Genomic DNA, 20,025 nt, shown 5'->3' with positions numbered 1-20,025 from the left:
TCTATAGGATTCTATTCTTTAGGAAATTTCATTATGTAGCATGTTTGGTTTGTAGTAATAGAAACCACAAGAAATTTCTATTGCCTACTTTAAAAAATTGGAAATTTTCATTTGAGTCCAACCTCATGAATTTATTTTTGTTTCATTGACAACAATGGCATTCACCTAACTTCAAAAGAAGAAGCAAATCTGTGTTTAGTGCAACCAAACAAAATATGTGAAACATTCATATGTTTCCAATTCCAGAAGAATTCAATATGCCACGACAACCAATTCCTATGTTTCTTCTATTTCCGAACCAAAGAGGCCCGTGACATTAGCATGGGTTACAAGTTTTGATCCCCGAAGGCTACCAACACACGCGTGAGACGCTAATTGCTCTGTCAACTCTTGGAAAAAATCAAAGGTGGTTTTTACACTCCTCTCTGTGAGTTTGGTGGAGGAACGGGAAGAAAATGAGGGTCGAAATGACATAAAATCAGGAGATGGGACCGGTTCCTCAGAAATGATGTCAATTTACTACAACTTTGCTGCCTTTTGCTAAATTCTCTGGACATACAAGTTTACACTGTCAAAATGGTTCCATGCCCTTGCCATCTTTACATCTCAAACAGAAGATTTTACCATGAATTTCTCAAAATACAATCATGGGTCATAAAAACTTGATACTCTATCCACTCCAAATTATCCGAAGTTCTTACTTTATCTCAAGTCAAACTACTTTAACTTTGATAAGGACCGTAGAAAATGTGCTAAGATGTACTACATCAAATATATGTAGTATATCTAATATTGTATAAAGAATCTAGTGAAACTAATTTTTTGTTTGAGATGTTTACATATATTTTGTATACTTGGTTAAAGCTTTTACGGGGTTGAATTTAGGGCAACCCTAAAATTTGAACTAATTTGGAAACGGGTGTAGTATGTATATTTTTTGGGGTTGGATAAAGCGTGGAATAAGATAGAGTTTCAAGGTGAGGTGGGTGTGAATATCTTTCCTTACACTAGATGTTGCATTGGAGGAGGCATGCATCTGAAAAACCTGCTCTTTGTGCGCCCCAATTTTCCCCGGCCACATACTAACGGTGGTAGATACATGCTGATTGAGCAAACAAAAACAAAAGATATACTCCCTCCGTTCCCAAAAGTAAGTCTTTTTAGAGATTTCAATATAAACTACATACGGATGTATATAGACACAATTTAGAGTGTAGATTCACGCATTTTGCTCTGTATGTAGTCCATATTGAAATCTCTATAAAGATTTATATTTAGGAACGGAGGGAGTACACCCTAAAGATACAAAATGATCTCAATTTACAACTTTGTCTCCATGAGTTTGGTGGAGGAATGGGCAGAAAATGATGGTCGAAATAACATAAAATGAGGAGAAGGGGCACTTTGCTGCCTCTCCCTAGATACTGCAGATAGTCTACGCTCTATATTTCCAACAAAGGCGAACCAAAATGCACGGCCAAAATTTGGTGAAACAGCACATGAGATCAGTCCCCTTGCGCTCGAGTTCCCCTCTTAAGCTAACCTGTACTGCACAGTCTCAATGCTTGTTTACACAAGAAGGGAATAAGCCAGTATATTCCCTAGCACAGAATGTAAGTTCCTGATTGAGACACTATCTATGTGAGTTTCTACAAATACCTTGACCTAAATTGAGATCCTTGAGTTGATGCTTCGTTTGGCCGGTGTGAAATTCCTCACGGCAACTCATCACTCTCTGGGTCGGCGGTAAACATGCAAGCATACGCCAAATTAGCACCACAGCCCGTGCCACTTTCAGCCTTTTCCTATGACCAAATCGTTTGTCTGGCTAGACTTTCGATGGCTTGGCTTTCTTCTTTTTCGCTTTTGTTTTCGCTTTCGCTTTCGCTTTTGTTTTTGTTTTTGTTTTTGTTTTCTTCTGAGCAATTCCAGAGTCCCGTCTGAAGATCGCCAGGACTTCGATGCTGCATCAGTAATGCATACAGCCAACAAAGCTTATTTATTAGGAAACTGGAAAATAAAAGGCCCATGGACCATGAGCAATCGTCTGAATCATCATAATAGAAAAGGCAAACTAGCATCATGCCTAGTTGCCTGCAACTAATGTGCAAAATCAGAATATAACGGGTTGCATGGGTGGAGACAGAGAAAGCGAAGTCGAAGTTATTTGAACAGGCCATCACAGGCAGATTTAGCTTTAGACAGGTTCATTAATTAAGAATATCAAGAAGCATCTTCAAGTTAATTATTTTGATCAGTGAAAAAAAGCCATGCGCCACTGAAATATTCATGAGAGACTGCTCCTGACTATCTTCAAACTTAATTAGCCTAGAAGTCTCAAATCTATATAATCACCCAAGCCAGGTTGAAAGGGTTGGTCAGAGCAACTTGATTTTTTCTTGCGCAGTACTAGAGCTTAAAACAGTACATAAGGATCTTCAATTACCCCCCTAAAGGTTGCAGTAAAACATAAGGACAGCTTCCAGTCAAGAGGTTGAAACCCGTACCTATCAGTGCCAGGGAAGAAGTTAAAAGCATGTGCATTCTCCAAATGCCAGGCCTCGTTGGATATCAAGCTTTTGCAGTCCTGCATATGAAATGCTTATATATAAGAGAACTGAAGCAACATAAAACTGAGGTAGGAAGGGTACAAGATTTGGACTCCTCATAAGCTAGCAACTGTCACCTTTTTAAAACTGTCCCAGCCGCAGCTGATGTATATGAGGGTCTCTGGCCATATTCCACTACTTTCTTCCATGATTGTACTATCAACATGAACAGCTGGTTCCCTTGCTCGCAGGATCCATGGTCTCTTCTCATCTTTCACCTTTGTAAGTGAACTGTTCAGAGAATAACATTACCGATAAAGCTACCACAATGGAAAAGGATATCATAATTTAAGAAAACTCTGTCGACATATTTGTCAAGTAACTGAAAGCATGTGGACTGTGAATTACTTCTTATATCTACCTTTTGGCCTTGAACGCCTTGCGCTCAGATAAAGCAACTCTCTGTAGAGCATTGATAACAGAAGGGTGCAGTCCTTTCCTGGGAGGATCCACGATAGCAACACTTGACCCTTCAAGCCAGTGAATGGGTTCCTGGTACCATGATGTAGGTTCCAAATGAATCCTTATAATATGAAATGTAACCATTACAGAAATACAGGTTCAATTGCATACAGCTGAAGCATCGGTATTGTGCCAAGTTATGGTGCAACCCAGGTTTGGTGGAAGTCGGCTTGCTGACTTCTCAAAAGACAATTTCAACATTTTGTTGATCTCAACACATCTCACAGACCTGTAATTATAAGAACCTCACTTGAAATATTTTAATACGAGTTTCTAAAAAAGAAAGAGAAGTGAGACACTATAAATGGTACACTAAAAGTTCTTATAAATATTTTAATAGAGAAGCCCCAGGCAGACTGGGTGTCCTAAATCTCAGGTTGAGTCGGCTGGCTTTAGAACCAGGCCCAAAAGAAGTTTTTACAAACAAATAGTGTAAACTAATATATCTAGAGGAAACCAACATACTTGGTTTCTCAGACTTTGCCCGGCTTTGGGCCAGAACACAGTTATATTGGGGCTCTTTTCCCGAGCCAGGCCAGGCTCAAATTTAGCATTTTCAGGCCAGACCCTACACGGGGTTTGGCAAAGTTTAACTGAATTAAACTAATATATTAAGTTCCAGAATGGCATTCACTATACCACACTAGTTTCGATATCACTACTTGTGGCTTAGTGCTACAAGCAAGACAAGCAGTCTCGTACACTTGACTAAGTGGCCTACAAGCAACACATACAGGAAGGCTAACTGATTCGAGCAAAAGCTATCAATAAGTATACCAAATAAGGAATAAAAAACTAACTCTTTGAACTAAAACATTAGTGAAGTATTCTAGAATCTCTAGATTGTGCAAGCATTAAGATAGTGTATCATATCGTAAATTATTTAGTATATCATGAATTTAAGTATGTGCCACAACATCTGGAATGTCTGGGAAATGATGTTGCCCTGATGCACAGGCAATATTCATATCTAATCTTGGCACATAAAAAGGTACAATATTTGCTAGTTAAACATCCATTTTACTTACTCACCTACATTTCCGAGAAGCAGCAACGGATAGTTAAACATGCATTTTTGTACTCACCTGCATTTCCTAGAAGCCGCGATGGCTAACCCAATAACACCGGCACCAGAGTACAAATCAACAACTGTTGAGCCCCGTGGTACATATTTGATCAACTTATGCAGTAACGAGTTAAAAGACTGCAGAGGAAACACAACACTGTAAGAAAAGGCTGGTATGACAAACTTACCATAAGTTAAGTTAAGATACACAATCGAACCATGTGCAGCTAGAATGTATGGTGTATGGAATGGCTCTATGGTTAATCAACAGCACCTAATAAATAGAACTGCCTAGATTTTTTTTACTTTGTTGTGAACCTTGGTTCACATCAAGACAAACACAGTGCTGAAGATGGTTGATGGTATGTCTTGAAGGGAATTAGGGTATTGCAAGGGGAAACAGACTATACTTCATATAGGATAAAAATATATATTTTTCTTGCTTCCTCTCATACATTTAAATGAATAGAGTTTGTACCCATTTAGGAGTCCAGCTATGCTAGAGCTTGTACCCATTTAGGAGTCCAGCTATGCTAGAGTATGTATCCAGTTAGGAGTTCTCTTGGGAGTCAAGTTATTTTAGTTAGGGATACGTGCCCAGCTGTCACACGCTGGAATTACTGTTCAGTGAACAGTAGCCTGCCTACAAGGTCTATATAAGGGATGTATCCCAATTGTAAGGAGGCAAGCAAGAACAATCAATTTATTCTCTCTTCGCAACCATGAGTCTACCCAAACCCTTGCAGCCACGCCGTCTGGCTATCTTCATTATAACAGTAGTCATCCTGTTTTGGATCAAGGTTCACAACATTTTGGTACAAAATTTGATCCTGATATAATCACACATACCAGAGTATTAGCCTGCCCAAAGCTATAAGGGTCAAGACAAATATCAACTCCCCCAAAACGCTCCCACAGATCTGCCTCCCCGCCGATATGTCTCCATTTATGCCCAAAAATTATCTGCAGATGCAACAACATTATTATAGGAAAATGCCGCATAGATGTTGTTGGTCGACCAACAGGTAAATATAAGGGAGCTAATTTGTAATCAAAACATATATACATCAATGTCTTATAACTTGTAAGCAATCAGTTTAGACTTTAGAGTAAGAACAAAAAGGAAATCTGAACATAGCCTTGATATTTTTGTCCTATAGGATTTCCTCATGCTGTACACCTGGTCCTTGCAGCTTGTAAAAATGTTGACAGCTTATCAGAGGAGAGTATTTAATACAAATTTGATTAATATATGCATAAGCTTCTTATAACTGGGGCACTCGTGACCCGAACAGCTTGACCTAGAAAGTTCTTTAGCACTATAGTGCACGATCTTTTCTTTGATACATACTGTATTAGTTAACAGTTTAAGAAAAAAATAGATCAAGTAATATTTGGATTTCATGGTAAAAATAAAAAATTAATATTTGGGTTTGTAGAGATGGGAATTGGGTACAATGGAACCATACGAATTATGCACTCCATATTCCACCTTCAATCTTATCACCAGTATTCATCACTTTGCAAAAATTCTAAGACTAGACTGTAGTACCATTATCCTAACTTCGCATAAAACTTAACCTATTCCACTATCCATATTGAAAATGGCAAAAGCGTTACGTGCCTTAACTATACAACAAAAGTAAATCAACTACTCCCTCCGTTCACAAATATAAGTTGTTTTGGATATTTCAACATGGACTACATACAGACTGAAATGAGTGAACAAACACACTAAAATGCGTCTATATACATCCGAATCAGAAAAAAGCTATAACATATTATAGTACTCCCTTTGTCTAGAAATACTTGTCGGAGTAATGGATGTATCTAGAACTAAAATATTATCTAGATACATTCATTTCTTCAACAAATATTTTTGGACGGATGAATGGAGGGAGTATATTAAATCCACCAAATTCACACACATATCTTACATTGCTGGTTGATGTCTGGAAATTGGCCCATATGGAGTGAATCACATGCAAATTACTTCTTGGTCCACCATTTGTCCATAAGAACTGTCATGAGTACAATCACCAAGATTGAGGATAATAAGTACACAAAAGCAAAGTAAATGACTTGGCAGAATACTCAGTTGAACCTCAGTTATATGTGTTGAACCTCAGTTGGAAAACTTACTTCTTGCAACAAACTCAACTTCTCTGAATTTTTGGAGCGCTCGTCTCTTGAATTCCAAACCAATGAAACTTGAACTCTCGCTAGGTAGAAAATAACATATTTCAATTATTTTGGGCTTGGAAAATCGACAGTACAGCTTAGAACAGATTGCGAATAAAGCTAACCTTGCTCGTATCTTTGCGCAACTGGAATAGACGTGTTATATGTCGTCACGGTCATCTAGGGATATGACAAAGAAATCAAATGCATCAGGATTATTGGCATATGACATGCTTGATGAGGTCATTCTGTGTTGGGAACTTGGGATTTACAGCAAGGAAGACCGAAGATCACAAATTTCAACTTTCCCATTCACAAAGAGAATCTATAAGGTGTATGTTCTTGGCGCAAAATAAAACTGAATACGTTCTTCGTGTCGTTATACATACATTATGTACATGCTATTAAGCAAAGTAATAATTACCTGCACGTATCTTAGTTCACCAGTACCAGCATCTTCATCAAAAGGCTGCACACCGAGCTCGGATATACCTACAAGACCAGAGTTCTAACATATTATGCTTCACTTCGTGATGTGAAGACAGTATGTTTTTCCTAATGTGTATGAAACAGGCACAACAGACAGGAACACACCTTGCTTCAGAAGCTTAATAGCATAGTTAATGCTTGGGTGATGGGCTGGAAAAATGTGAAAATAAAACGATGAGTAATAGATTGAAAATAAAAATAACATGCAACAGAACGAAGTTCAAGTGGATAGCCGGACACTCTGCAACTCTTGCAGTTAAACAGAATTTGATAGCTAACCTCTGCACTCGGGAATATCTTGAACAATATGTGTCCCTTCCTGATACAGGCCAATCAGCGGTTTCTCTGGTGTTCCGCGTACCGCTAGCTTCGCCCGGCACCGCCATTCTGACTAAAAACAAGGTTCCCGCATTCAGAGTTTCAGACTTAGCGGCAAAGCAAATCCAGTAACTAATCACATTATTTGCTTAGGTAACTCTACATTTACTGTGAAGTGGGAAGTTTTGAACCTAAATTTCTTCGCGGTTACTGGATCAGGTGACCAGAAGCCATGCAAACTACTCCCTCCGTTAATATAAGTCTTTTAAGAGATTCCACTATTGACTACATATGGAGCAAAATGAGTGAACCTATACTCTAAAAGGCATCTATATACATCCAAATGTAGTCTCTATACTGGAATCTCTAAAAAGAATTATATTTAGGAACAGAGGGAGTAATTTAGTTGAAACCAAATAGACATATCAACCCACACATTTCGTGCTAGAAATTTGTGGGAGCTACACGTACCAGCCTGCCCCTGCTGAAGGTGAAGTCTTCGATTCCGTGAGCACTGAAGAAATCCGTCACCTCCTGCAGCACCGGCGGCTTGTCGAGGTCGAACTCGTGAGTGCACCCGGAGCACCTACGAACCACGCAGAAGAAGAGTCAGCTCACACGCACGCACGTACCGAAGCGAGCGCCGGCGCGTCGGGGAACAGAGCGAGAGCGAGAGAGCATCGTACGAGCCGAAGTGGGTGCAGTTGAGGCAGGTGGAGGCGGGGTCCATGGTGGAGACAATGACGGGCGGCGGGGGCAGGGAGGCAGCCGGTTTTGGCGCGACGACCGGCTTGAGCCGCGGAGGTGGCGGCGGGGCGCGGCGAGGGGGAGGGGGCGGAGGAGGAGGGCGAACGCGAGGCGGGGGGCGCGGCCGGGTCGTGGTAGTGAGTCGCGGTGCCGGGGCGGTCGGGGACGGCCAGGGGATCAGCCCCGCCGGGGGAGGCATCGCCGGCGGTTGGGGAGGCGGGAAGAGGGGTGTGGAGGGAGGGATAAGGAGGCGGGCGATGCGCTTGGATATGAGACTGATTTTTCAGTAGTGTCTTACTGTCTTTTATCGAAGGCAGGTTTTTTTTCCTTTCAAAAAAAACATATAGCCGTTCTACTCTCTTTTCTATTCCCTTCATTCCAATTAATAGGGCTAATGCATTTCAGAATTCAATTTTAATCAAATCTATAGTGCACCTTTTGTGGCCTAAAAATTATACGATTGAAAACTTCTTTCGAATTTGAATTCAATGGTATAATTTTTGTCATAACCTACATTTGATTGATCTAATTTATGGTCAAAGTGCACCTTTAAAATGTGTGCATGTCGTATTCATTGACATGAAGGGAGTAGCAAAATTTACTCAAAAAGGAGAATGAAGGACACGGAGTTTTGGCTCCCGGGTGCACAACCGCCTAAATGAATATCAAACTTGGGGAAATAGCATAATATTGTTTCGTACAAAATGTAGACGTACCTCACATATGAATTTTCGTGAAGAAATCAATGATCCTGATAGACAAAGAAGAAAAAATCAGTGCTATAAAAAAACCATGTTTTGAAGCATGTTGAAAGGTCCGATTTTTTATTTTACATTTGCTCCGAACACGCAGATGTCGCCATCATGAAAATTCACAAGCGAGTGGAACACTCGACTATGTCTATTATAAAAAAAATACTTCGCTATTTTTATCCGAATGCACATGGAACCATGTACATCAGTGTTTTTCTGATAATCAAAGCCTATATTATCTTCATAAATTATGCCACCATAGATGAGAGTGTTTATTGCCAACTCTAATGATTGTTTCAATCATTTAGGAGATGGTTAATTAGTCGACTCATGGCTAACCATCAAACTATACACAATGTAGAAAGCTCATGTGCATGTTATCACACTTTTTTATTTCATGTGTGATATGTATCAAAAAGTGGCATCAATCCATTTCTTTTCCAAAATCACTCCCGACTATCTAATGTTGAGTGTGATGTTGCCTTCACATATTAACCCACTCAATTGATACCACGGCTTCTTCTGCACGAAAGCAAGGACATACAACCAATTAAAAGAACCACATAGGCAATTTCACGCCTTCAAAACATACACCGTTGTTCAGTTTATGACTCAGATAGAACCTCCACTTCGCCATTGCTCTGGCTCACCTTCTTTCTTGAACCAACATGCCCATCCTCAATCACCACCTTCCCCTCGGGTATGTCACAAAATGGTGTAGATATGAATCATGTTCATTCCATATGTTAACGTCGAGCAATGTGTACAAACCTAAAGTATTGAAAAAGGGTTCATTTTCATGCCATGGATTTTTTTTTCGAAAAGGGGCGCTTTATTACTTAAAAGGTTTAAGCATTACACCCGGCCTCTGCATAACTAAAATGCACACAGCCAACAAAGTCCTCACGACAAGCAAATGTCATGGATGCTCGAACATACAAAGGAATTCCCAAAGAGTCTCGCTTGTTTGTTATAATTAACCTACCTTTTTTATTAAGAAATGAGAGTAGAACATGTTGAATGATGGAAACAGACACAAGCAGCATGACCAAGTTTGTTTTGATATTTATTATTATCTTTGCCATGGGACAGTCTTAACTATGAATTAGCACCTCCAACCCAATGCACTTTCAAGCAAAGATAGGGCTAATTTGCATTAAATTGGTACAAAACCCATAGAGTGGTTATGTAGTTTTGTTTAGTTGGGAGTGATTACGTAGATGACTTTGATATTGTGACACAAACAATAAAGATGACATGGCAACTGACCAAAATTTACATTCTCTTATAAAAAATACTCCCTCCGTTTTTATTTACTCCGCATATTTAGCCTTGCCCTAATTCAAACTTTATAAAGTTTGACCAAGTTTATTAAAAACAATATAAACTTTCACAATAAAAATATATATGGTATAAAAAATATATGACTGATGATTCTAATGGTAATGTTTTGGAATTGTGGATGTTAATCTTTTTTTATGAACGTGGTCAAAGTTTAGAAAGTTTGACTCGAGACAAAGCTAATATGCAAAGTAAATAAAAACGGAGGGAGTATAAAACAAGTCTAATGGTATTTTCTTTCCTCCTCTATTACTAGCATATTCATTCCACGTAGCAAAAAAACAACCTTTTGTAAGTGCCACACCTAAACTATATAAAAACAAATCTAGAAGGTAGTTGATGTTGATTTTTTATATTTACTTCAAAGTGCAAGCCAAACCGTTTTATATTGCTAGTATTTTAAATTTCTAGGTACAGTTGTTTTTAAAAAGTTATTAAGATTAAGAGGTTATTTGACCGGATACGCGAAACATTTTTCGTCCTTTCCTCCCATGAGCGAGTCTCCAAATCTAGGGTTTCTCTGCCTCGCGTCGGCACCATTGCCGATCTGCCTCGTCTCATGTGGGGCCATGGAGGCGTGGTGGACCAAACCCTTGTCGGTGGAAGGGCTCATGCTCCATTTTAGGCGTTTTTTTAGTTGTTTAGGGTTTGTGTCCTGCTCAGGAAGACGAGGGCGGTGGCGGCTCCCTAAAGATGGAATAAGATTCTCCTCGCCTAGCACCGTCTCGGCGGTCCGCCTAGCGTCGTTGGAGGGTGTGTGTAGGTGTGTCTCCGGTGGATCTTGCAAGATTCAGTTGGCGGTTGTCGTCGGTGGATCTAGTTGGATCCGGTCTTGATTTGTTTGTGTTTGTGTGTCCTCCAATTGGATCATTATGATCTAAGCTTCTCTTCGTCGGTGACGTTGTTGTTCTGGTGTGCTGGTCCTTTAGGGCCTTAGCACGACGACTTATCGATTGTCTGCTAACAAGGTCTGCCGACTTCAATGAGGGAGGGGCGATGACGATGAAGCGCCTTAGGTTCCAGTACTTATAGTCCTCGTTGCCCCGAAGAATATAGACGAAAGGAAGTGCGAAAGAAGAAATAAAGTACGTGGATCGAAGTGAAAATCACATAGCTACTAAGTCAAAACGTCCAATGAGAATGGAAACCAAGAGGGACATGGAACCCATTAGCAGCTCTATCAGTTATTTCATTATTAACATTCCTTAACCAATAGAAAAAGGAAAGAGATCACAAGCGTTATCACTTTCCAGACGCAGCTTTGGTTTAATAGTACATCCTAATAAAGGACGACCATGCTTGTACATGGATGTAATTTCTAACCTTGATGTTTGATGAATTGATTGGAAGCTTTTCTCGCGAAAAAAAAGTTATTTGATCGAATATGCTTCTAACTGCAAAGAAAAAAAAATCGGATTTTCCCCTTGTTTGCTCCCAGAGAAAAGCCCAAGACAGTGTCCAACAGCGTCTGCTACTCGGGCCAACACTTTTCTCAACAACAAAAAGGCTCGGGCCGACACTCTGCATCGCAAGAAGCGGCCCAGCAACTCGACCCGGCAGTCGACTCCGATAGGAACAGAGCAAAAAAAGAAAAAAAAACATAGCCGAGCCGGTCAGACGACGTCCGAAGCAGAGGAGGAGGAGACAGGATTCAGGAACCCGCGAGACGAAGCAGGAAGCCAGAGGCGCTCTCCAATCCAAGCATGTAAGCGAGCTAATCGATCCTCTTCCTGTTCTTCCGCGCATCCTGCGATTAACCCTCATGCAATCGTACCCGTGTGTCATCCAGTCCGGCGGTGTTGCTATTTCTCAAGAATCTGCGTTCTTTTTTATTTTTTTGGCAGGAGGTCGTCGATTAACCGGCCGCCGACGCCGGACCAGGAGGAGGACGAGGAGGAGGAGCAAGGGAAGGAGGCTTCTCTCGGAGATATCATCAACCTCAAGGTACCGCCTGCTCGCTTGCCCCCACCGCCCCTGCCCCCGCGGCGCAGCAAATCTGCGGTCGCGGACCGGCTGTCCTTCCTTTTCCTTCTCTCTCGGGATTAGGGTTACTGGCGTGCTATAAGTGTGTGTTAGGTTTGCCGGCAGCTGCCGGTGCCATACGGGTGGGTGAAACTTTCGATCCGATTTGGTTAGGGTTTGATAGGAAGAGGGGATAAGGTTTTTCAAGAAGGAACAGTGGATGGTCTTAGGGTTGTGTTTTTTTGCTTCTACTTTCATTGGGTGTGGTAACAGTGAGGTGGGTTTTTGGTTTCTCAAGTTGGTGGAGAGCGGCGAGAAGGAGAGGCTGATGGAGCTTCTCCGGGAGCGGCTCGTCGAGTGCGGCTGGAGGGATGACATGAAGGCTCTCTGCAGGTTTGGCTCCTCATCCATCAAAGTCCAGTATAATGTCTGGCATGTTTTTTACTATGGCTAACAACTCTGAAGAATGAATTATATCTGTCGTTTCCTGTCCAATGTTGCATAGCAATCAGTTAACATTGCTGTAGGGTTTCATTCGAATAGAAAACCTGCCCCCCTTCGAAAATAAACATGTTTTTAAACTCACAACAATGCAGAGTTTCTATCCTGTTTACTAGGTTAGTTATGACCAAAGAAAAATAGCATACATTTCTCTTGATTTCTCGTAAAGCAAACTTAACTGCAGGCATACCACTTTCTGATCGATGAGCAAATGCATGGCTTTAGTAGGTGTTTACTACAGTTTAAACCAGTACCAGTCTCTATAACATTTGCAATGAGTTAAATGTTTTGTTTTAGTACAAAAATTCCAGAGCTACAAGTAACAAAAGCAGCATGTGCGCTTTAAGACATACTTTCTGCACATTCGTCAAGTATTATGAAGAGTTTCTTAACTCTGTCGCACAGGACCACTTCAACTGTTATGTTTCTGCAGAATCATCTCCAGACTAATTCTATATCACTGAAATCTCTTGAGCCTTGGCAACCAACTTGCAGTTTATCACTAACCTGTCTGCTGCCTCAAGCTGTCATATTTGAGCATTCTGAAATTTTTGTTGTATTGCACACTCCATTTGCCTGGACTCAAGATGCCAATGGTTTTTCCCTTGAGAATTTAAAAGCTATCATTCCCCGTCGTCATCGTTGACTAATCTTATTTTTCTCTCTAGGGCTTATGCAAGGAAAAAGGGAAGAAATAATGTAACATTAGATGATCTTATTCATGTTATTACTCCAAAAGGAAGAGGTCAGTGATTTTCATTTGTCCAGTTAATTTATTTCTGGTTGCAAGAGGTATGTTACTTAGTTCCAGTGCACATTAGATACGAGTTGGAAGGATTGTTATGAAATAATATAACCATGGCTTGTATATGTCCATCTTTCCATAAGTGTCAAGCAAGGGAAAAAGCAGTGCCTAAACTCCAAAGTTGATTGCTTCCTTACTGTAACAGGATCTGGGACAAAATTTTGGAGAATGTTCTTTTTTCGCACCTGCTTCTCGCCTCCTATGTTTGCCATAGATTTGTGCACTTTTTGTCAATAACAGCCCTAAGCAAATGTTTCTTTCATTTGGGTTGGTTCTTGTTGCACGATTATCATTTTGTCCTGCTTCTGAAACAGCCTCGGTGCCCGATGCGGTGAAGGCAGAGCTGCTGCAACGCATCCGATCCTTTCTCATGTCTTCCTCGCTTTGGTAGCCCATGAATCACGCCGATCGGAAGGCGCGTGTAGGAAGCTTGAAGCATCGATCTTGAACGTGTAACACTTCAGAGAAGCAGCAAATATCGACATAAAACGGATCTGGTGCTGTGGACGTGTTTCCTGGTCAGGCATGTGGTTGGCCCTGTTCTCTGACTGTACCATCACCACACTGTATTTGTAGCGCTACATTGCGCGGTCGCTTCGATGCCACTTGGTAATCTTAATTAGAGAACTCAGAATCAATGCGTCTGGTGGTACTACTCGCGTGTCTCATGTCAAACCTGATTGAGTGATCCTCATGAGGGACCAACAAGAACAGACGCCACTTTTGTCATTGTGTTGTGAAGGCCTTATCTGATACTAGTATTTTCTGTGTGCTGCTTTATTGATTGTTACATGTATGTGCCGCCAAAATTGATTTTGTTTGCCGACGATAAGTTTGTCCGGTCCTTTCGAACCTCCGAAAGATTTCACAATAGGGGTGAAAGAAGATATTTTTTCGCTGCGCTGCTTGGCTGTCGATTCAACTGTGTGTTGATATTTGTTTGTTGTGCTGTTTGGCTGTTGATATTTGTTTGTGCTGCCAAAATCGATCTTATTTGTCGTCGACAACTTTTTTGGGGGCTCACTGGAACCTCTGAAAGATGGGTTCAGAAATCAGATATTTTTTTGCTGGATATTTGTTTGCTGTGCTGGCTGGCCCTTAATTTAGGTTTGTGTTGCTCTCTCTCTCTCTCACACACACTCTCTGGTCAGAGGTTTGCATATAAGACCAACGTACTGTTCCATGCACATCAAAAGGCAGTGGTGCACCATCGCAAAAAAAAAAAGGCAGTGGTGCATGATGACCCACACATCATGGGCAGTTAACGCGTCCTTGTCACAAAGTTCGACCAAAAAGCAGCACGAATCCGGCTCCATCCGTGGCACCGCTGCAAACCACGGATTCCGCCGTGATCCGCGCCGAATCGCCAATGGAAAAAAGGCAAAAGGCCACCGGACAATTGGCACCCTGGACACAGGCGAAATCCACTTGTCCAGCACCCATCATCAAGTTGCCACAAACCCCACCAATCACACACAGTGAACCCCTGGAGAACATGGCATGGTAGGTACTACTCCCTCCGTTCGAAATTACTTATCTCGAAAATGGATGTATCTAGAACTAAAATACATCTGGATACATCCATTTCTGCGACAAGTAATTCTAAACAGAGGCATCAATCATGCCATTTTCTTTCTGGCCAACTGCTGGCAACTGAAAAACATATCCATGGAGAGAGATCACTCAGGCTCAGATCAGAGGCAGGCAAGGAGATTAAAGATATGCACAGGCCGAAGCATTTTGTCGAGCTAGGTAGGGTTCAGCACATGAACTCCCCGGAGTGGACTATTCGCTTGATTATTACAAGCATATTTATATATATATATATATATATATATATATATATATATATATATATATATATATATATATATATATATATATATATATGGCACTCTCAGCGCTCTCACCATCTTTACAGTAGCTCGATTCAGGGGCTGATCAGGTTCAGGTAGTAGTAGTGGTGGTATATCGTAGTAGATACAGCTCGGAGACGCCGCGCCGTCGACCCTATCTCAGACGGCGCAGGGGCCAGGGCCCGTCTTCTGCCGCCCCTCGTCGTCTAGAGCCAGGCTGTGGACGAAGGTCGGCAGGCAGCAGCGGCCGGAGTACCAGGCCCGCTCTTTCCGGCTCCTAGCCTCCCTCACCGGCGTCGGCTCCGTGCTGCAGCCGGAGCTGGGCTCTGACACAGACTTCCCAGCTGCCACGGCGCCGGGCTGCGGACCCTGCTGTCCGCTCTTGCTGCCGTCTGACTCTCCGGTGGCGGCTGCGGCGCTCTCTCCGGTGTCGTTTCGCGTCGCCTCCTGCAGGAGGTCGGCTAATTTTCTCCGTCCGGTCGGAGAAGCCTCCGATGAGTTGGGGCTCTGCGCGGCGTTATCAGGTAGAAACACGTTGCTCATCACGGTCTGCGCCCTGGGTTGATGGACCGGAGTGCTGCCGCGGGACGGAGTGAAATCTGCATAGCATGAAGAACATATCTTATGGTTAAGCGCTTTATCGAAAATCTTATGGTTAAGCGTGTTGCAGGGGCTGGAGACTTGAAACTATCACATGATCTGGTAGTTGAAGATCTAGTTATCCACTATTAAACTCCTGAGGGTGTCACAAAAGGCAGGCATGATTGTCTTATATTCTCAAGATTTGGCATTAGCTATATAAAATGAAGGAGCCACATGGGATGGGGTAGCTAACTGCAGCTCATAACTGTTTAGATGCCAACAAGCATGATAGTGCCAAAAGACTAGATCAAAATCAAAGGCCCTCAACCTTTTTGTCTCAAGAAGCAATCGGCGCCTAAAATAAGCCCCTCGGATTCTAGTGCGACAAATGAAAGCTACATCAGCAGTTCATCATCATATCAATCAGAGAACATGCAATTGGGCCTAAACAAACAGACGGAGGAAACAAGCCACATGCTAGCATGCTACAGATATATAATATTAATGACAGAACAGCCTAAAAAAGGAACAGCATGAACCAATCCACTGGCACAAGAGAAACATCGGTATGGAGAGGGAGCATAATTGCACACAAGAATGGGAGTATATAATACTCGAGCGCTAGAATGGAATCCTCTTATACAGTGGGTAGATAAATGTGTCTATTTCTGTGATTACCTCCATTTATGCTGTAGAAGTCGTCCTCACAGTCGGAATCTAACCACGGTTGAGACTCGAAGAACATCTCATCCTTGCTACCTGCAAATTGGGTTCTGTTAGCTCTGCTCTTCTTAAAAGAATTATCGGATTCGGTTAGGCAGAAATATGATTGGACCGCATTAAAATTTGATAGAAACATCGTCGCAGAACCACTGGCTTGCACACTTATTTGATGATGATTCAGAAGTCAAGGCTGGCACTTGATTTCAGATAAAGCAATATTAGAGCCAAAACCCAGCAACAACGAAGCAAGCTCCTGATTTGGGGCGACAGGGAGAGACACACAAGACTGAAACTTTAAATTGGGAATTCTAAGCTGCTGCAACTAAGGACGAAACTGTGTCCCCCTAAGAATCTGGCCACGAAAATAACAAAGGAACCAGATAGTCTTTCCATGGTTGCAGCGACAGAGCATCCTGATTTGGGCAAGTGCCTGAATTTTTCAAGAACTGGATAAATAAGTTATGACAAGAATTTTTCACAAAAAGGATTTCGGTAGCCGCTGAATCCTGAGGTGCAGTTGAATTCAGAACCAGTCTGCGCTGATAAAAGTCGCTGTCTGTTGAGACGAATAGATCATCACTACCTACTGAAATTCTGAAACAATCAACCAGATTGATTGTTTACAGAAGGGATTACCAGAACCGCAACGCCTCCTTGGCCATGAATGCAGAGCAGACACGAACAATAAATTAATTAATGAAGAAAAAGTACTTCCCAAAAAGCAGCCTTTCCTCCACATAAAGATAAAGAACCGACCACCAATCTGCTCCTTCCGCCGTGGAAGATAAAGATTACAGATTAATCTAACCCGCGACTGATAACTGACGAAGCAAGCAAGAATCGGAATGGACGGCGTCTCGGTGAAAAAAAGATGAAGCGCCGTACATACCGGAGTCAGGGGTCCTGCCGCCAGGGCCGAACCCCTCGATCTTGCGCTTGAGGTCGACGAGGACGTCGCCGACGGGGGTGCCGTCCTTGGACGGCGGCGAGGGGGCGAGCAGCTGCTGCTTCTTGGGCAGCTCGACGTCCTCCTTGTGGACCGACGCGCAGGAACCCATCTCCGGCGTCTCCCCCGCGCACACTTCTTGGAACCCAAACAGAGAGTCTCGACGGACAATAGACCACCCCCGTGTGTGCGGCAAGTGGAGGGAGGATGGGGATTGGGGAGGGAGGGAGCACGAGTTCTTGGGGGGACGGGCGAATGGTACGTACACGGGTGGGGAGTGGGTATTGTTGTTTACTGGAAATAGTGCGGCGGCATCGGAGCAGAAGCAGCGGCAGCCATGCTTGCGTCTCGGGATGTGGACGGCGCGAAACGGGGGAGGGGGGGAGAGAGGGAAGGAAGGCTGATGAAGCGGCGTGCGTGGCAGTGCCGGACGATCTCTCGCAGTTAATACTGTACCGCTTCGCGAGAGAAAAATCAGAGACTTTTTCTGCTGCCTCGAGAGAGATGGTAGAATAATCGTGCGGCCCAAGCTTTTTACTATTTATTTTTGACATGGACCCGGGTGGTAAAAGAAAGAGTTTATGAGCGCATAGGTGACGCGACAGGACTGACACGACACGACGTTGTTTGTTTATAGAATATCCGCCGTGGAATTTTTGCCATTCGGATTCTTAAACAAGGTCTTCCGTGTGCCAACGTGACGTCTTCCTTCTTGTGACGAGAAATCGGAGATGTTTAGAAAATGGAGCTGGGAGAGGAGCGGTTAGGCGATTCGAGAGAAAGCGAGGTTGAGAAAAAAAAAATCCGTAGTGCCTATCTATCTATCTACTGGGCGTACGGGTACGGCGACAGGGGCGAGACTTTGACATTTTGGAGCGGCACGGACGGAACAGGTTGGAGTGCGGGCACGCAATTGACTACCATGTCCACCTATGATATGGCTTTGGACACGGCATGCAGGGCGGGAGAGTGTTGTGTTGGCGAGACATGCGTGACTCGCTCTTGGGGTTGGGCCGTTGGGGCATGGCACCACGAGTTGTTTTCTTCAATCCGGTTCAGCAGCAGGGAGGGACAAATAGCGCAAGAATTTCCCACCGAGCTGGATTCAAACTCTCCATCCAGCTGAGCCAGAGTACCAGTCAGTCAGTGAGTCAGTCGCCTGTGCGTGTACTCCGCGTGTGCCGCGTGGGTGCTCGCGACTGCTGAGTTGTCGTCCTTCAATTCCTGTGGACGTAGTACGCAGTTATTTTCACGTCAGTGTCCGATCGGCCGGCCATCTCTGCACGTTTGGAGCATACGACGACCTCGCTTTGGTTTCAAATTTTCAAAAACGCACTTTATAAAATATTCGAAGATTTCAGAAGTAAATACGTTTTCAATACTTATTTTCCCCTAAAAAAGGTTTTCAAAGTTCGACTCTTTGGTTTCAAATTTAATATTTTCGGCCTCTTATTATGTAAGTCATATTCATCTGCTGTAGTGGCTAACCAAATCAGGTACACCCTGCCAGGTCCCAAGTTTGACTCCACGACATGTTTCTCTTTTGGAATTATTACGTCGCGCGTTAAGAAAAAGAAAGAAATAATTTCTACGGTGCATGATAAGGAAAAAACTCGCTTTATGTCTGGTGGGCCGGCCCAGTCCAGTGAGCAGCCAATAATCCGAAACATTTTTTAAAAACATTATTTACGCCATAATTTATGAAATTCCAAAAACATTATTCAAAAAATGTGACACAATTCTGAAAATCCGAAACATTTTTCATAGCATGTGAAAAACTGTTGGAATTCTGAACAATTTTTCGACAAATGTGGTTTTTTTTAAAACCGCGAACAGTTTTTTAAATGCGAATAGAATTTCAGAATTACAAATATGTTTTCAAAAACAAAAAATGATTTGAATTCGTGCCGAAAATGTAAAACAGGAATATATTTTAACTTCTGAACAATTTTAGAAATGTGCGAACATTTTTTAAACTTCATGAATTCTTTTTGTGTTATAGTGGGCCGGCCCAAATTCTTGTCTGTGAGAGTAGCTGGTTATCCCGGCCGGGATTGTTTTATTCCCGGTGTGCCAAACAGGTCTAGGGTCGAAAATAGACCTGGATTACAAGTTTAGAGTGCCAATTTTCGGGATTCAAAGTTTAGGATTTGATTTAGCTTTCGTCTACAATTTCAAGGTTTATTTTGAACTTTTTCCCATTTCATGAACACGGTGTCCTTGTTGCCCTCGCTGGGCTTTGGCATGTACGTGCGCATGGTTAATTCCCATGGAATAAAATTGCACCACGGCCGATTCACGGACATATATGAATGCACCATAGGCCTCAATCAATCATGCACGTACGTGCCGGGCCAGCTGTGCAAACAGTTCGAGGATACGGTGCGTGCTGGAAGAGTAAGCATCTATACACTTTTTTTCTAGTGGAATCAATAGTAGGACCCATCCCATTGGCCGGTATCGCAAAACAATATTGTTCCTGACGAGCACCTTTTGTCTCTACATGACAAACCTGAGAATGGACCGGGAGGAACCGATAACGAGATGAAGAAAAGTCAGAGATAGATACCAAGATGAAGTTCTCTTTTTTTTCTTTTTTTTTTTTTGCAAAACTTGACATGTGTTTCATGTTAGGGCATCTCCAAAGCGGACTCGCATGCCTCCTGCAACTGTCCGAATTGAGCT

General features: G+C 42.5%; 3 protein-coding genes across 3 annotated transcripts; 1 reads left to right on the top strand and 2 right to left on the bottom strand.

The window, feature by feature from the left end:
- Positions 1 to 1,273: 1,273 nt before the first annotated feature.
- LOC123080300 (uncharacterized RNA methyltransferase pc1998) lies at positions 1,274 to 8,132 on the bottom strand. The gene is made up of 15 exons (XM_044503210.1): positions 7,812 to 8,132; positions 7,597 to 7,711; positions 7,087 to 7,198; positions 6,913 to 6,957; positions 6,743 to 6,810; positions 6,444 to 6,498; positions 6,280 to 6,359; positions 6,075 to 6,158; positions 4,987 to 5,100; positions 4,157 to 4,275; positions 3,183 to 3,300; positions 2,971 to 3,101; positions 2,687 to 2,840; positions 2,508 to 2,587; positions 1,274 to 1,964 (listed from the first exon to the last, which is right to left on the bottom strand). The coding sequence occupies exons 1-15, from the start codon at positions 8,069 to 8,071 to the stop codon at positions 1,829 to 1,831; spliced, it is 1,671 nt and encodes a 556-aa protein (XP_044359145.1). The 5' UTR covers positions 8,072 to 8,132; the 3' UTR covers positions 1,274 to 1,828.
- Positions 8,133 to 11,504: 3,372 nt separating this feature from the next.
- LOC123080299 (transcription and mRNA export factor ENY2) lies at positions 11,505 to 13,962 on the top strand. Its single transcript, XM_044503209.1, has 5 exons — positions 11,505 to 11,670; positions 11,810 to 11,909; positions 12,226 to 12,320; positions 13,097 to 13,173; positions 13,548 to 13,962. Coding segments are annotated over exons 1-5 (351 nt in total). The 5' UTR covers positions 11,505 to 11,668; the 3' UTR covers positions 13,625 to 13,962.
- A 694-nt stretch (positions 13,963 to 14,656) lies between these two features.
- LOC123080297 (uncharacterized) lies at positions 14,657 to 17,730 on the bottom strand. Its single transcript, XM_044503208.1, has 3 exons — positions 17,284 to 17,730; positions 16,350 to 16,430; positions 14,657 to 15,688 (listed from the first exon to the last, which is right to left on the bottom strand). The coding sequence occupies exons 1-3, from the start codon at positions 17,450 to 17,452 to the stop codon at positions 15,249 to 15,251; spliced, it is 690 nt and encodes a 229-aa protein (XP_044359143.1). The 5' UTR covers positions 17,453 to 17,730; the 3' UTR covers positions 14,657 to 15,248.
- Between the last annotated feature and the right edge of the window lie 2,295 nt (positions 17,731 to 20,025).

Source organism: Triticum aestivum, chromosome 3D (assembly GCF_018294505.1).
Source record: "Triticum aestivum cultivar Chinese Spring chromosome 3D, IWGSC CS RefSeq v2.1, whole genome shotgun sequence".
Classification (NCBI taxonomy): domain Eukaryota; kingdom Viridiplantae; phylum Streptophyta; class Magnoliopsida; order Poales; family Poaceae; genus Triticum; species Triticum aestivum.
Note: the sequence above shows the minus strand (reverse complement) of the source record. Positions and strands in the feature narration are given on the sequence as shown.

What these genes read in the sequence shown, in the direction of transcription:
- LOC123080299 (XM_044503209.1), top strand. An exon ending in GAGATATCATCAACCTCAAG is followed by an intron (nt 11,910 to 12,225) that starts GTACCGCCTGCT and finishes TGGTTTCTCAAG; the next exon opens with TTGGTGGAGAGCGGCGAGAA. An exon ending in TATTACTCCAAAAGGAAGAG is followed by an intron (nt 13,174 to 13,547) that starts GTCAGTGATTTT and finishes CTTCTGAAACAG; the next exon opens with CCTCGGTGCCCGATGCGGTG.
- LOC123080300 (XM_044503210.1), bottom strand. Translation starts at nt 8,071, where the DNA reads ATGCCTCCCCCGGCGGGGCTGATCCCCTGGCCGTCCCCGACCGCCCCG. An exon ending in TTGGGCAGGCTAATACTCTG is followed by an intron (nt 4,276 to 4,986) that starts GTATGTGTGATT and finishes TTTCCTCTGCAG; the next exon opens with TCTTTTAACTCGTTACTGCA. An exon ending in AAGGCGTTCAAGGCCAAAAG is followed by an intron (nt 2,841 to 2,970) that starts GTAGATATAAGA and finishes TTCTCTGAACAG; the next exon opens with TTCACTTACAAAGGTGAAAG.
- LOC123080297 (XM_044503208.1), bottom strand. Translation starts at nt 17,452, where the DNA reads ATGGGTTCCTGCGCGTCGGTCCACAAGGAGGACGTCGAGCTGCCCAAG. An exon ending in CGGCAGGACCCCTGACTCCG is followed by an intron (nt 16,431 to 17,283) that starts GTATGTACGGCG and finishes CCCAATTTGCAG; the next exon opens with GTAGCAAGGATGAGATGTTC. An exon ending in CTTCTACAGCATAAATGGAG is followed by an intron (nt 15,689 to 16,349) that starts GTAATCACAGAA and finishes CATGCTATGCAG; the next exon opens with ATTTCACTCCGTCCCGCGGC.